The sequence below is a fragment of the Myripristis murdjan genome, chromosome 10 (assembly GCF_902150065.1).
Source record: "Myripristis murdjan chromosome 10, fMyrMur1.1, whole genome shotgun sequence".
NCBI classification, from domain to species: domain Eukaryota; kingdom Metazoa; phylum Chordata; class Actinopteri; order Holocentriformes; family Holocentridae; genus Myripristis; species Myripristis murdjan.
Window position 1 is genome coordinate 1,703,122 of NC_043989.1, and position 16,886 is coordinate 1,720,007.

At 45.6% G+C, this 16,886-nt stretch overlaps 1 protein-coding gene across 1 annotated transcript in view; it reads left to right on the forward strand.

Annotated features, from left to right (window-relative positions):
* nfkb1 (nuclear factor of kappa light polypeptide gene enhancer in B-cells 1) overlaps nucleotides 1-16,839 on the forward strand; it is a 43,087-nt gene extending 26,248 nt beyond the window's left edge. The window contains exons 10-24 of the mRNA XM_030062464.1: nucleotides 3,465-3,556; nucleotides 4,277-4,415; nucleotides 6,399-6,548; nucleotides 7,077-7,199; nucleotides 8,059-8,235; nucleotides 8,764-8,905; nucleotides 9,744-9,858; nucleotides 10,405-10,606; nucleotides 11,289-11,458; nucleotides 12,685-12,787; nucleotides 12,962-13,092; nucleotides 13,695-13,764; nucleotides 14,360-14,523; nucleotides 14,736-14,868; nucleotides 15,044-16,839. Coding sequence (XP_029918324.1) covers nucleotides 3,465-3,556; nucleotides 4,277-4,415; nucleotides 6,399-6,548; nucleotides 7,077-7,199; nucleotides 8,059-8,235; nucleotides 8,764-8,905; nucleotides 9,744-9,858; nucleotides 10,405-10,606; nucleotides 11,289-11,458; nucleotides 12,685-12,787; nucleotides 12,962-13,092; nucleotides 13,695-13,764; nucleotides 14,360-14,523; nucleotides 14,736-14,868; nucleotides 15,044-15,138 — 2,006 coding nt within the window. The 3' untranslated portion in view covers nucleotides 15,139-16,839. The remainder of the gene's footprint in view (nucleotides 1-3,464; nucleotides 3,557-4,276; nucleotides 4,416-6,398; nucleotides 6,549-7,076; nucleotides 7,200-8,058; nucleotides 8,236-8,763; nucleotides 8,906-9,743; nucleotides 9,859-10,404; nucleotides 10,607-11,288; nucleotides 11,459-12,684; nucleotides 12,788-12,961; nucleotides 13,093-13,694; nucleotides 13,765-14,359; nucleotides 14,524-14,735; nucleotides 14,869-15,043) is intronic.
* Nucleotides 16,840-16,886: the final 47 nt, after the last annotated feature.

Genomic DNA, 16,886 nt, shown 5'->3' on the forward strand with positions numbered 1-16,886 from the left:
TTCCCGTTAGCTTAGCATAAAGACTTGAAGTCTTTGGAGTCGCTAGCCTGGCTCCATCTGCTAGTAATAAAAAACCTTACAGCAGCTCTGAAGCTGTCTAATTTTCGCGGTCGGTCATGTGGATTTCAAATACAGACGGGCCTCCATGCTTGCTAAGATTCAGCAACACAGAAACAGAATTAAATTAGAGTTCCTGCCAAAACCATCACCTGAAATCCAGTCTAACAGTTCGTATGTTTCTAAATGAACGTCTTTATGTGAAATGTGATATGAAGCGTCTTCGATGTGTGTAACTGGCTCATGTCAAAAAAGCAGAAATCAGAAAGATGGTGTCAGGAAATGGACAAATTTCTGCAGGATGAAACTTGACTGATGCTCCTTTGGAAATCGAGACGTTGCAGAGAAAATCAGAGCTATCAGTAAGAGACGAGCGAGCGTGAGCAGCGCGGTGTCTCACAGGTAACCTGTGGCCCTCATCCAGCCACAGCCAGGTATATTGTGTAAGAGACATCAGTAAGGAGTCATCACAGCTGTGTGTTGTAGCTCAGCATGACGTCACCTGGACCTGCCGCCTGGTGGAGGAAGTCCTGCAGCCGGGAATTCCCCTCCACATGCAAATCCTGCAGGAGGAACACACTGCTGGTAGTGTGAAGTTTCTGTCCTGTGTCAGACGGGTGGGTGGTTTTTTGATTTTGGTTTTATTTTAACCTGCTGGTAGAACATGAGCAGCCAAGCCTCAGTCTGACACCTTCAGCTGTACGATGTATGATTTAATACTTTGGCTTTCAGTTGCTGCTCCAGTGCAGACTGACTCCTCTGAGCTCAGTACAACCAGCTTCAGCTGCCACTCATCCTGGAGCACCTGGACCTTTATCTTTAAAGGCTAGTTTTACTAGTTTTCTGATATCGAGTGAACAGGCTGCTGGTTACACCCCGTTTACATCTGAGCCTCCTGTGTGACTGGTTTCCCCTGCCAATCACCAGAGACCGCCGTGTCCACCTGGATCAGCGTCGTTTTAAGTCGATGATGATGTGTTGCCATGCCAACATGCCAGTTTTGTCGCGAAGTAAAAACTACAATGTAGGTTATAGTTACAAGGGGGCATTTTATCTTCTATTTTGATTACATTAAAATGTTTGTCCCGTCCTACGACACTGCTGATTGGCTCGGTCGGTTTTACTACTGAGAAATAACAGACCTGCAGAATCACTGTGAACTTTTTAATGTGAACCTGTGACTCACAGGCTTTTGTTTTCCAGTCATGGAAACCTCCTGGAAAATTTGAAAACTGGTAAGATGTCCTGTAAATATTAGTGAGATCCTAGAAAAGTTCAGCTGAGATTACACATTCAGATGTTTTCCTCAGCTCACGTTGCACATTTTTAGCAGTTATTAGGTTCTGGCTGTTGACACGTTGTTAGCATGTGAACATGTTAGCTTCTCCAACAATGCACACACAACCTGTTGACAGCGGCTTTTGAGATTTCACACAATTTTGAGCTGTTTGGCTCTTTTGTCCATTTTTAATCCCTCTCAGACTTTCCATGAGCAACAGGAGGAGCAGCTTTTTGTCATGCACACTCTCAATTAGTTCACTGATTCTTGGGAATTTGGATAAGACAGGTTTTGAGAAAAAAAAGTGCGTTAAATTACAAAATCTGAAGGTATATCATTATAGGCCAAGGTCTTGGCTGTTCAGCAATGTACCGGTGCAACCTCCTCATTTTGCATTTCTTTCATAAAATAGGTTTTTCCAGTTATTAGGCTACTTTGTTTTTGTCAACACCGTCACCGTAATGTTTTTTTTTTAATTTGAAAAACATATTTTTGTATTAAAGAGACTATTACTTTAATAATTCAACAGCACCAAAGAAACATATTGTAAGCATATTCATTTAAAACCAATATAACTGCCTCTGACGGTGGTGACACTAATCTGACGGTGGTGACAGTCGCCTCATTAAAACATACATTTCCAAAATTTATACCACTCAAGTCAATGGCTTCTTGCTTAACAACTTTATTTAACTATTTGGTACAAAAAATAACAATCCTGAGCTCTGTTATAAGCATTTTTCAGACTTCAGTCATCACCGTCACACAGAAAACCTGACGGTGGTGACGTCTGATGGTGGAGACAAAAACCTGCTCTTTCACATGATAAGCATGAGTTGTTCACATTAGCCAGCTTGTTTTCATCCTGTTGCTACCTGCATCAGACCTCTTCTTAAAAAGTATACATTTATTCCATAATCTAATTTAATATTTTTTATACAGAAGTGACGGTGTTGACAATTTATGGTTGTGACAGTAGCAGTGTCCCAAAATATGAAGAGATTTAAGAGAAAATAGCAAACTTCCAGGAGCCTGAGCGGTCTTGAAGCATGCAGTAGAGCTGAAGGTTTGAAAAGGGCTCCTCAGGAATGTAATTGACCTTGTAGTTTTTTTATTATTATTTTTTAAATATATATCTAACGGTGGTGACGAATATCTGGGACACATTTTGAGCAACCACAAAATAATAGTAAATATTGTTCAAAACCCATCGTTTGTAGTTTTTAATACATATTATGATGTACTCTTTCATGTGGTAAAGATATTATTCAATGAAATTATTACTTTTTGTTGTTTTAATCAAGTTGAAGTGATTATCTCCTATCCGAGGACAACTGGTTTTGTAGGCCATGGGCCAACATATAATCATTAAATTAATACAAATTAAAAATAAACCTATAAAAGAACCTTACAAATGTGCAAAGGACCCCCTGATTATGCCCTTGATTCTTTTTATTCATTAAAATGTTGTAAATTTCCAGCAGAAATAGCATTTTTCTTAGTGGGACATGATTTATCCAAATTCTCAAGAATCAGTGGTATGTAAGTCACTGAACATGTCAGCAAAAAATCCTGGAAAATGATTTCCTTCACAAAACAGGATCCCTGCCACCCCACCAGCCGAACACAGACAGAGGGCACTGAGAAAATGTTCCTCTGACCTGAGAATTATGAAGAAGAGCTGGGGAGGGAAATAAGATAAAAATAAATAAATAAATAAATAAATAAAGACTATGGAGAGAGGGATAAATTATTTTGAAGAAATCATGAAAAGGTACTGCAGCATTTTAGATTAGACTTAGAAGTGCCACATGTAAAAAAGTCAGCTGAGGATTACAAAAGGGACAAAAACAAAGTGGGTGTTGTGTGTGAGAGATGTTTTGATGGAGTTGGGGATTTCCACACACCCTAACACACACACACACACATGCACACACACACACTTTCACTGTGGACAAAAGCATTTAGGGACTGGGACCTGAACTGATCTGACAGATTTCAGGACTCTCTGTCGGGGCAGGGGGACACAAAACACAGGCAGAGAGACGATGAACTCATTTGTCTGTCACTGTGTGTGTGTGTGTGTGTGTGTGTGTGTGTGTGTGTGTGTGTGTGTGTGTGTCTCCAGATGACATCCAGGTTCGGTTCTATGAAGAGGACGACTCGGGGGTGACCTGGGAGGCGCTGGGAGATTTTTCCCCCACAGACGTTCACAGACAAGTCAGTAGCATGGAATCAGCAGTACTGCAGTAGTAGTAGTATCAGTAGTAGTAATAATGGTGATAGTAGTAATAGTAGTAGCATCAGTTGTAGTAATAGTGGTGATAGTAGTAATAGTAGTAGTAGTATCAGTAATGGTTTCAGTTTTAGTGTCGGTATTAACATCAGTAGTAGTTTTAGTTTCAGGTGTATCAGTAGTAATAGTAGTAACTATTTTTTATCCTCGACAATCACAACTGCATGTTAAGATATTTTACTGTTATCAAATCAATCAATCAATCAGTCAGTCAGTCAGACAGCAGTAGCAGTCATGTTAGCAGTCAGTTTGAGCTGCAGCAGAAACTCTGCTCTGCTTTGTCACTGATTTTAAATTCTCGTTTTAATTTGTCTACTTTATTTTTTGTAGTATTGTTTATGTCGTGTGAGTTTCTCTGTGTCCTTGAGTACTAAGAAAAACACTACACAAAAAAATATTATTGTTAGCATTATCATTGTTTATATAATATACAATATGCAGTTTATCTAATATACAGTATTTAGTACACACAATATATGTAGTATGTATATTATACGGTATGTAGCATATGCAATATAAAGTATGTATTATATATAATATTCAGTATGTAGTATATATAATATTACAGCATGTGGTCCTCTTCTGTGGTCCATATTGATCAGCGGAGTCTCATCAACAGATTTTAACTGTTTCCTGTCTGTCAGTTCGCCATCGTCTTCAGGACCCCAAAGTACCGAGACCTGAACCTGCAGAAGCCGACGTCCGTCTTCGTCCAGCTGAAGAGGAAGTCCGACAACGAGACCAGCGAGCCCAAACCGTTCACCTACCACCCGCAGATCATCGGTACGTCTCACGGCGCCAGCCTCAAGTTCAAGTTTATTTAAAGCCCAATATTACTGTAAATATCACAGCCTCAAAAGCCTTTACCTGCCCACGAGATTCCAGCAAACAGGTGCACGCCCCCTGACTGAACCCTCAGAATGAGCAAGAAAAAACTCCCCAAAAAACCCAGCAGACAGGGACAGGGAGAAAATGGAAGACATGTTTTGGGACTTTTGTCCAGGGGATGCTCTGACGTATCGGCCAGCTGTCAGTATTAACCAATATCAACTTTAAAAGGCAATAACAGCATCAGGACAGAATTATTTTTACTTATGATATTTGGCCGGTTCTGGAACTGGTATTCTTATGGCCTTTTTTCATGGAGCGCGTCATTTCCTCCATCAGTGAGATCAGCAGCAGTGCAGCACTCACATGGGTTCAGACGCACTTTTCTGGAAAGCTGAACCTGTTTTTGTCCTGGATTTGTACGACCATTCAAAAAATGCATTTCAGTTGGCTGTTGTGGGTGCAAAAATATTCAATAACACTGTTACCTTAAAGGTCCCTCCCAGTGATTTTGATGTTTGGTCCATTTACTAAAACGTCTTCACATTTTCCTTGTCGACAAACTATTCATCAGATCCTGCAGGGAACTAACGATTTCACAGCACAGAATCAAAATGTAATTTTTTGGTTGAAGCAGCCGCCTTATAATGTTCTGCTTGTGCGGCGAACAAAGTCCTCAACATTCAGAAACCACACAGCTGATGATTGGCTGTGGAAAGCAAAACGTTTCCCCGCTGAGGGACTATTTTCCCTGGCGGAGGAGGAGGTCAGTATGAAAAAGTCCTGAAAAGCCAACAGTGCTGCTGCTTTTAGGAAAACTCATGTGGAGGACTTTATTGGGCTGATGGAAAACTGGAGTGAAGAAAGTGTGAAGGCTCTGAAAGTTCATGTTCATATCGTAGTGGAATGAATGGAAACCAGCGGCTGGAGGAAAGGGAGGAGGAGTGATGTGGCAGCTCTGAAACCCCACTGCTCGCTCTGGGAGGAGAGCAGAGGAACATGAAGGAGAGATTAAACAGGCAGAATCACTGGGACGGTCCTATAAAAAAACACCTCACTGCACCTCTAATGCACCACAGCTTTAATGTGAGCATCATGACTGGCAGGTGGAGTTGTGACTCTGTAGGTGAACGCTGCCCCCTACAGGCAGCCTCCGTTATAACTTTTGACTTAAATCCAGCCTGTCCTGTGGTGTAGTGTGTGTGTTGTCTACATCTCTGAGCGTCCACCTGGTGGTGAAATCTCCTCATTAGCTGCTCTGTGCTCCCCACATCCCGGTATCTGTATCCCTCCATTCACTTCCATCGCAAAACAGCTCCCAAAATAACGCCTTTAGCACTAAAACCAACACCAACAAAGAAGATTGTCACTATATAAACAACAACAAGTCCCGGTACAAATTTTTCTGTGTAATTACAATTATTTGTGAAAGTACAAGGTCTTCTCTTCCTGGTGCAAGGTTACCATGTGGAGGTTTACCTGCCGGATCTACTTTCCAGATCAAATTGGTGAATAACAAGAAAAGAGCTGTTTAATTTCCTCAGAAAATGGGTATCTTTTTTTTTTTTTTTTTTGGTGGTGGGAGGGGTGTTGTGATAGTCCTGTTTGTTGGTGTTGGTTTCTGTGGTTTCTGTGTTATTTTTTAAGCCACTCAACACTCGACCTATGATCAGTTTTGCTTTAATAAACTCAGTAACATCATTAGTTTTTGTCATTTTATTTTAGTGGTGTTTTAGTGATTTCTGAGGGCCGCCCCTCCTCCCTCCACAGGGAGGTCAGAGGTCACCCTCAGCTACAGAGCGACTCGATGCCTTGCTCAAAGACACTTCAGCAAGACAGGACAGAGTTAAGGGTCACTGGAGAGCAAACCTGTCAGGGGAAAATTACAGTTGCATCCTATCTAATTTTTCAAATGTGTGTGTGTGTGTGTGTGTGCAGACAAAGAGGAGGTGCAGAGGAAGAGGCAGAAGACGTTGCCGAACTTCCAGGATTTCAGCGGTCATGGAGGAGCAGGAGGAGGCCTGTACAGAGGAGGAGGAGCAGGAGGAGGGGGTCCGGCTGCAGGAGGAGGGCCTGGAGGAGGAGGAGGTACAGTCACCTGGACTCCCTGAAAATACTAAAATGTCTTCCCTCAAAAATCAGTTGTTATATCAATGGCAGGTTAACAGGAAATTTCTGGAATGTGGAGGAGGATTGGAGGATTTGTAGGAGGATCCCAACCTCCTCCTCAGCATCTGGACTCTGAGGAGACGTTGCTGTGACTTGGACCGATTCAGAACAAAACATCATTGTGATTTTGGGCTAAAATCAGCAGGATCTCCTTGTTCCCACTGCAAAGTAGAATCTGCTGAGGTGATCAGCTGCAGGCCTGCAGCAGCAGAGGCAGCACAGGTGGAGCTTCTACAAGCATAAAGAGGATAAGAAAGAAAAGTATAAGAAAAAGTTTTTCTGTTTCTCATGAATTTACATGTTTAATCCTGGAAACTCTGAGTTTGTTTTCTGGGAACATTAACCCCCGTCCCCCGGCTCCATCATTTTTTCTCTCCCTAAAGTGGAACGAACACACCGTCATAGTAAACTCTGTCGTCAGTCTCTGATGTTTGATTTGTCCTCCAGGATACTACCAGGGCTTCTCCACCTACAACTATGGAGGAGGAGGAGGAGCAGGCGGAGGAGGGGGAGGAGGAGGTTTCTCCACAGGATACTCAGCTGGTCTGGGAGGAGGCGGCATCAAACATGGTGAGCAACAACACAGAATACAGCTGCCCTGCTGTTTGTGATCACATCGCTGTAGGTGTGTGTGTGTGTGTGTGTGTGTGTGTGTGTGTGTGTGTGTGTGTGCACCTGAGCTGCTAATGTTTCAGCAGTAATTACTTTGTCCTGTCTGACACTGTGACAGCACATCACTTCCCACTGTCTGTAACTCAACCTGATGCACACGCTGCACATTCACACACACAGACACACACACACTCATTTATCTTGTGTGTGTATTGTGTTGTATATAGCTAAAAATATTGTTTGAAATAAACACAGGGCTGAGACTTATAATTAGGGATGCACAATATTACATTTTTTGCCGATAATCAGATATACTGATATTTTCCCATCTGTAGGCTGAAATATGCACAAAACATCAAGTCTCTCCTGTAGTGGAATTAACATTTTATTATTATGCCTGTACTCTTATTGTGAAGGCCCACTGACAGATGCAGATATAAAAAACAATGTTTTTCAAAATTTTATACATTCTCCAGGCAAAATAAGAAAATTCAACTTCGGCGGTGGAAAACATGCCGGATTTATTTTTATATAACATTTTCTGTCAAACAGCTGTCAGGTTCAGGTTTGGATGCTGCTCTCGCTGAGAAAATCCTCACAGCAGCCAAACCAGGGAAAACTGGATCAGTGTCTCATATCAGCATGAATACTCATTATGGGCTGAAATGTTCATTTTGATGTGCTGATATTATTGTGTATCCCTAATTATAATGTTAGTGTTCTGTTTTTTTTGTTTTGTTTTGTTTTTTTTGACACCACACTTCGTGTTAAAATGTGTGAGGCCAACATTAACATTAACGTTGACGTCGTGTGGCAGCGTTGCAGGGCGGAGCAGCGGCGGCGGAGGACAGCGGTGACGACAGCGATCCAGACGATGATCCGGCGTCAGGGGCCGTGCAGCGAGCCGCAGCCCAGCCAGAGGGCCCGCAGGTGGGGGAGGAGCCTGAGGAGAGAGGGGTCAGCCTGGAGCCGGAGGCCGACAGACACACTGAAGGTACCAGACTCTGATTGACCTTTGACCTGGAGATCTGCATGCAGAGCAGGCCGTCTGCAGCCCAGAGCTCTCCAGCTGCTGTTCAGCTCAGTCACAGGATCTAAATATCATTTTCTGATCGTGTACAGTTTGATTATTTTCATTTATTTCAACTGCAAAGCTGATTTCACTCTGAATTTTAACTGGCATTAAAAACCTTGAGTTTCATTTGAAGAAACTTGCCGAGATTTTGTTGTATTGGCTCTCTGGTTTACATTTGTAACACGCACACGCACACGCACATACAGCTACACTCAATTGCACATGCATACACACACACACACACACACATAAGCACGACTATTACTATGTGATTACTGATAAACATATTTAACTGAACAGTAAAAAAATGCACCATGATCTACAAATGTGCGTATTATCAAACAACCCGCTTGTTTCCAATGTTAAGTTTCTCTCTTTGTGTGTGTGTGTGTGTGTGTGTGTGTGTGTGTGTGTGTGTGTGTGTGTGTGTGTGTGTGTGTGGGGCAGAGTGTGATGTGGATGGCAGGTTGGTGGATGCAGCTGGCAGGCAGGTGGAGGCTCTTTTCCAGTTCTCTGTGACAGGAGATTCGGCTTACCTACTGGCTCCACAGCGCCCCCTGATGGTTGCCCAAGACGAGGACGGAGACACGTCAGTACACAACACACACACACACACACACACACACACACACCATAGATTCTGTATCTCATCTGCCTCCCATCTCAACTCTCCGGTCAGTCATGAGGTCAGTTCCTCTCAGAGAGCATCTGATGTTCTCCACCAATCACAGAGAGTCTCACCTGTGCAGCAGGTTACTTGCCTGGTTTTGACGTGAGCGAGCAACAAGAATGTTCAAGCTGTCAGCCGGTTTGGAGTCACATGACCACGGAGTCCCAGAAACAAAATGTCAGCCGACTTTATTCTAAACAAATGATTTTATCCACTGACTTTTCAGATTCAAACACAAAGTCTGACAGGCTGGTTTCATGTCAGGTTGTGATAAAATTCAGCATCCCATGTCATTGTCAGCCGTTTGCTTTGTGATTTCCTCTCTGTGTCTTTCTGTGGCGTCTCCGCCGCTGATTAGTCCAAGCAGAGGACGCGGTGTGTGTCCTGCCTCATTTTGGTGTTTAAAAATAGAGCGTGTCCCGTCCTGCCGGTGTGTTTGTCTTTCAAAAAGAGAGCAGCCCGTCTGTGACCTGCAAGGCCTGTTTGAAACCGCTGGCCTCTTGCACAAATGAGACTTCATCTGGAAATAATCTGATCTAATCGTTTATTGAGATTAAATGTTTTAGCCAGACAGTTTTGAAAATGAAAGGAACTTTAAAAACTCTGAAAGGCTTGTTGGACCTGTTCTGTTCCTGTGTTTTCACCTGCCAGCGTGTCTGTTCACGTTCACCCTGAAGCTGCTCACTTTCCTGAAAATCAGTAAATCACAGAAAAGTCCTCATATCAGTTTGTAAGAAGTGAATGTTTGTCTCTGCAGCGGCCTCCACCTGGCCGTCCTGCACAGCCAGCAGGAGGCGCTCAAGAGTCTCACTCAGGTTCTCTCTGCTCTGCCGGGAGAGGAGGTGGTCAACATGAGGAACCACCTGTACCAGGTAACCTGCACTAATCAATACTAATCAAAACTAGTACAGACACTGTACCAGGTGACCACCACTGACTGGTACTTACTGGTACTAACCCAGTACTACAGTGAGTACCACATAGTAGCCAGTATTATCATTTATTGATGGGTCACTGATTTATGGGTCCTGAGCAACAATGATGCCCTCTTAGCACATTTTGGATTATTTGTTTTTTTGTTATTTCAGTGATTTTATGCATGAGACCGCCCCAGTTTCCCCTTCAGGGATTATTACAGTCAATCTAATCTGAGGTTACATGTTGCTGCTTATTGACCTGGTAACCAGCACTGTGCCTCTAATCCAGCTCTGCATCAGCTCCGCACCGTCATGAGGAGAAAAAGGCAGATTTATATTTATAAGAAATACATAACACTGAAAAATAAATTATGTAAAACAATATTTCCTGTGGGATTATAATCCTACACTGATCTTTATGAAACATAAATTCAGAAAAACATCAAGTCGTGTGTATCTGAGTCTCTGACACCCTCCCCTCTCTCCCTCCACGTATCCCAGACTCCTTTGCACCTGGCTGTGATCACCCAGCAGAAAGAGGCGGTGGAAGCGCTCCTATTGGCCGGGGCCGACGCCTCGCTTACGGATCGCCACGGCAACACGGCGCTGCACCTGGCGTCCCAGCAGGAAGGAGCAGGGATGATCAACTTCCTGTTACAGCACAGACAGCTGAGAGAGCTGGTGGACCTGCCCAACGCCGCCGGTACACACACACACACACACACACATACATACACACATACACACACACACACACACACACGCACAAACACGCACAAACACACACATACACACACACACACACACACACACATACACACACACACACACATACACACACACACACACACACACACACACACACGCACACACAAACACGCACAAACACACACAAACACACACATACACACACACACACATACACACACACACACACAAACACACACACACACACACACACACACACACACACACACACACACACGCACACACAAACACGCACAAACACACACAAACACACACACACACACACACACACATACACACGCACATACACACGCACATACACACACACACACACACACACATACACACACACACACGCGCACACACATACACACACACACACACACACACACACGCACACACACACGCACACACACACGCACACACACATGCGCACAGATACATACACACACTCTCACATGCATGCACATACACACACACATATAAACACACACTCACATGCATACACACAGATACACACACCCACACATATATACACACACACACATGCACACATACATACACACACACCCACACAAACTGGGTGTCATACGGTTGCTGTGCAGTAACAGCTCTGCGTCTGTTGCCGTGGTTACCAGGTCTGTGTGCGGTGCACCTGGCGGTTCTGGCCAATCAGCTGCAGTGTCTCAGGGAGCTGCTGGAGGGCGGGGCCAGCGTGGAGGCTCAGGAGCGCGGCGGCGGACGCACCGCCCTCCACCTCGCCACCGAGACCGAAAACGTGTCACTGGCCGGCTGCCTGCTGCTCGAGGTACTGGGGGTACTGGGGGTACTGGGGGCACTGGGGGCACTGGGAGCACTGGGGGCACTGGGGGCACTGGGAGCACTGGGGGCACTGGGGGTACTGGGGGTACTGGGAGCACTGGGGGTACTGGGACTGCTGAGGGTACTGGCACTACTGGGGGTACTGGGGGTACTGGGACTGCTGAGGGTACTGGGGGTACTGGGACTGCTGAGGGTACTGGGGGTACTGGGGGCACTGGGGGCACTGGGAGCACTGGGGGCACTGGGAGCACTGGGGGCACTGGGGGTACTGGGGGTACTGGGAGCACTGGGGGTACTGGGACTGCTGAGGGTACTGGCACTACTGGGGGTACTGGGGGTACTGGGACTGCTGAGGGTACTGGGGGTACTGGGACTGCTGAGGGTACTGGGGGTACTGGGACTGCTGGGGGTACTGGGGGCACTGGGAGCACTGGGGGCACTGAGGGCACTGGGGGTACTGGGAGCACTGGGGGTACTGGGACTGCTGAGGGTACTGGGGGTACTGGGACTGCTGAGGGTACTGGGGTACTGGGACTGCTGGGAGCACTGGGAGCACTGGGGGTACTGGGACTGCTGAGGGTACTGGGGGTACTGGGACTGCTGGGGGTACTGGGGGTACTGGGACTGCTGAGGGTACTGGGGGTACTGGGACTGCTGGGGGTACTGGGGGTACTGGGACTGCTGGGGGTACTGGGGGTACTGGGCTGCTGAGGGTACTGGGGGTACTGGGACTGCTGAGGGTACTGGGGGTACTGGGACTGCTGGGAGCACTGGGAGCACTGGGGGTACTGGGACTGCTGAGGGTACTGGGGGTACTGGGACTGCTGGGGGTACTGGGGGTACTGGGACTGCTGAGGGTACTGGGGGTACTGGGACTGCTGGGGGTACTGGGGGTACTGGGACTGCTGGGGGTACTGGGGGTACTGGGCTGCTGAGGGTACTGGGGGTACTGGGACTGCTGAGGGTACTGGGGGTACTGGGACTGCTGAGGGTACTGGGACTGCTGGGTGCAGTGGGTGCGCCAAGTACACTGGGTGTAATGAGTGCACTGTGTAACACTGGATATACTGGGTATACTGGGTATACTGGGTATACGGCTTGGTGATGTGGTCGAAATCATTAAGGTTTACTGGTTATACTGGTGTACAGAGTGAGCAGCTGGTGTGGTGTGTGTGTGTGTGTGTGTGTGTGTGTGTGTGTTGTCTCTCCCAGGGAAATGCCAACGTGGACAGCTGTACGTATAATGGCTCCACCCCCCTGCACATCGCCGCAGGGCGGGGCTCCGTCAAACTGACAGCTCTGCTGATGGCTGCAGGTACACACACACACACACACATACACACACACACACACACACACATACACACACACACACAGAACCAGCACCAATTTGATTTACTCATGTCAGTCAGCGTCATACACACTCTTCCTTTTTCAGCTGTTAATCTTGTTTGTGTGTGTGTGTGTGTGTGCGTGCGTGTGTGTGCAGGTGCAGACCCCTATAAGGAGAACTTTGAGCCCCTGTTCTTCAGGGAGGACGAGGCCTGTGGCAGTGAGGAGGAGGAGGATGAAGGCTACATCCCAGGCACCAGTCCTGTCAACATGGCCGCCTCGCCTCAGGTCTGCCGTCACCCTGTGTGTGCGTGTGTGTGTGTGTGTGTGTGTGTGTGACCTTGTAATCAGGTGACATCACAACATTTCAAACTGAACACCTTGACATCGATACTGAGACGATAATGAAAGGCAGATTAACACCGCCTCACAAACCAAGACGAGATGACCCTTCTGCTCTATCATGACTCTGTAATTATCAGTTTGTCTTCAGTTCAGTGAAGCTTTATTTCAGACACACAGATCCACATCAGCAGCAACACACAGATAAACAGACGTTTGTTCCAGTTTCCAAAAACAACAGAAGCTGTAGGCCATTTTTTAACCAAACAGTCAACAGCCGTTTGTGCATAAAATTCCTCAACAATATTCATCAACATTAGGATCAATAATAATAACCTTTATGTCTGAGGATGATTCCAGATCATCTGTAAACACAGATTTAAATATCTGCTGTAGCGGCTCTGTGTGAGAACTGCAGTACAGTTAGTCAGTGGTATCAGTAACAGTGGAGTACAAAAAGAATATAAATACAATATTAATGTGTAAATGTAAATACTAACTGTGTGTGTGTGTGTGTGTGTGTGTGTGTGTGTGTGTGTGGATTCCAGGTGTTGGAGCTTCTGAATGGTAAAGAGTATGAACCCAAATCCTCCAACCCAGCCTTCATCCCCCCTCAAGGTGAGTGAGCATCTCACACACACGCACACACACACACACACACAGACTTAGTATTTACATGAGTCAGAGTCTGAGACGCTGTGAGAACTGAAGAGGAAGAACCTTCCAGAACATGACGTCCAACATGTTTCACACACTCATGACCTTCAATTAGATATAATAATGTAATATAATGATGATGATGAACAAAAATGATGAAGATAAGGATTTCAGCTTGTGGCTGCATTCAAACGCCTTTCACAAATATTTAAAAAAAAAAAAAAAAAATAGGGGAAAATGTCCAGAAAACTGAATGTAGAATTGTTAAAATTATGTATTTAAAGATGTTTTATGGGAAAAATATTTTCTTTTGGGCATTTTTTTTTGTTGCGTAATTTTTATTTTTTTTTTAAACTTTTTTTTTTCTAATTTTGGGGTCGTTTTAACTTTTTATGAATTTCTTGCAAACTTTTGGCTCATTTCTTGTGAAGTTGCTTGTGGCCTTTTTCCCGCTTGAAATACATTTTCATCAAGTTTCCATCCTGCTGAGACATTTCATCTGTCAGCTGATCTGAGGGGTGTGTGTGTGTGTGTGTGTGTGTGTGTGTGTGTGCAGGGGACCTGGCCGGCGTGCCTCTGGACGTGAAGGCGGCGTTGTGTCGCTCGCTGGAAGTCGACGGCGGCTGGGAGAGTTTGGCTCACAGCCTCGGCCTCGGGATCCTGAACTCCGCCTTCAGACTGAGCCCCTCCCCTGCCGCCACGCTGCTGGACAGCTACGAGGTGCTCCCACACACACACACACACACACAAACACACACACACACACACACACACCCTGCCCGTGTCAGTTTTTCGAAACGTGAACCTGAATGTCCAATTCTGCTTTACTGCTGTTGAACTCCACCAACCAACCCCCACCTGACCTTTGACCCTGGTTATAGCTCTGTGTGTGTGTGTGTGTGTGTGTGTGTGTGTGTGTGTGTGCTCTGCAGGTTTCAGGTGGGACAGTCAGGGATCTGTTAGCTGGTCTGAGGTCAGTAGGAAACTGCGCTGCTCTGAGTGTCCTGGAGGGGGCGCTGCGCCACCTGGAGGCCGAGGAGGAGACGGGGATCACAGAGAGTATCGGTAAACACACACACACACACACACACACACACACACACAGTTTACTGTTACACTTCAAAGATTTCAGCTGAAACAGTGAAAGAGTGAAAGAAAGAGAGAGAAAGAGAGAGAGAGAGAGAGGGAACACGTGGAATCAGTCAGTCGATTGATCAGTTTGTTGCCCCGCCCCCTGCAGGCGGGCGTCTGAGCGCCGCGGTCCAGGAGCTGAAGGTGGACGCTCACATCGACAGCGGGGTGTGTGACAGCGGGGTGGAGCTCTCCACGGCGTGACGTCCTGATTGGTCCGCGGCTGCAGACTGAAGAGCTCGACGTTTTTCACCGGGAACTTTTTACTTTTTTTGTGTGTGTGTGTTACAAAACCTGTTGAACTGTTGCATTTTTGTGACGAGAAAACATGGGAAGTTTCTAGCATGAAAAAACAAAACCGACGATCACAGAAACTGAACATTTGAATCAGGTTTTATTGAGAGAGACAAAGAAAGGTGATTTGTTTTTTCGACACTCCGACTCAGCTCAACCAAAGAATGTAAAGCTTCTGTCATTTTCCCATCAGGCAGCAGGATCCTTCAGTCGCCTGAACACATCATGGTCACAGTCTGGACTCTGACTCCCTGTCGGTTTGTTTTTGTCTGTATTTTGATGCCAGGATGTCTGACAGGCAGTGAACGCCTCCAGGAGGAAACGGTGTGACTGATGATGATTGTAGCAGCTGCAGGTTTCCTTCACTTTCTGAGCTGAAGGGTTGGAGAAAAAAAAAAAAAAACTGCACCGGCCGCTGGATTTTATGCATCTGATGTTTTTTTTTGTTTGTTTGTTTTGTTTTTATTTTGTTTTGTTGACGGCCCTTTCCTGTCAGTCACGTCAGAGTGATGTCAGCTGGAAGGAAACAACACTTCTCTAACGTCGCTCTCGACTTCGCCGGGGAGGAAGCTCAACGCAGACGACTCGCTTGGTTGTTTGTTTGTTTGTCAAAGTGTTTAGTAAACAACTCGTCAGGGTTGTGACCTGCAGTCGTCACCGAGACGACGGACAGGAAGACTGTTTGTGCACGTTGGTCACGTTTTACATCAGGTTATGGCTTCAGGACACAGGAGAGTCCTGGGTAACCCTAGACCCCGCCCCTTTAAAACCTAAACCCCGCCCCTTCCGCCCCCAAACCCCCGAGCGTCTTCTCAAACAGATTTCTCGTTCTGCAGCAGAAAATCAAATTAAAAGCAAACGTTCATCGTGAAAAGCATGATGTGTTCCGGCTGCGTCGTTTGTTTTCAACAGCTACCGAGTAGGAATTTCCTTTTCCCGACTTCCAGCAGCACCTGAATGCATCAGCAGGCCCGCAGACTTTTCAAATGAAAACCTGACAAACTAAATTAATTTAATTTATGGAACGGGTTGCCTGTCGAGATGCAGCGTCTCATTTTCAGAATGATAAAACCAGTTGAACCAAACTGAAGCGGGGTTCAGGTTCCAGCCGTGATGTGAGGAAAACATGAACTCATGAACTGAAGAGGCGATTTTAAAGTGAACATTTTATCCTGTGATCACATCGCAGACAAAAGTCCAAACCTTCTTATTTCTTTAATGTTTAATCTGTGAAGTTTAAAGTCCCCCTCCTCCCTAAACCCTCAAACGCTAAATCCTAATTCCTGACTCCTACCAGCTGAACCCTTCACTCCTGGTCCATAAATGCAGTTTGGTGCTTCTTCTAAGAATAGTTGTGTTTTTGTGTTTGTTTAGTTTGGTTCCCTGTTTCTTTTAATTCAAACAGTGAAAGTTTTCCTGCACATTAGACCTTCAGCTTCAGCGACAGGAAGTTCAGTCTGAAACCAAAGCTCGGCTCAGCTCGGCTCGGCTCGGCTCGGGAGACGATATTTATACTTGTACCCACTGAGACGTCATGTACAGTTCTAAATGTGCTTTTGGTTTTGTCATGTTTTTTTTTTTTTTTTTAAATAAAATTGTCTTTTTTTAATATTTGTGTGTTCTGTGGTTTGTATGTGTGTGGAAAGTGTCGAAGTGAT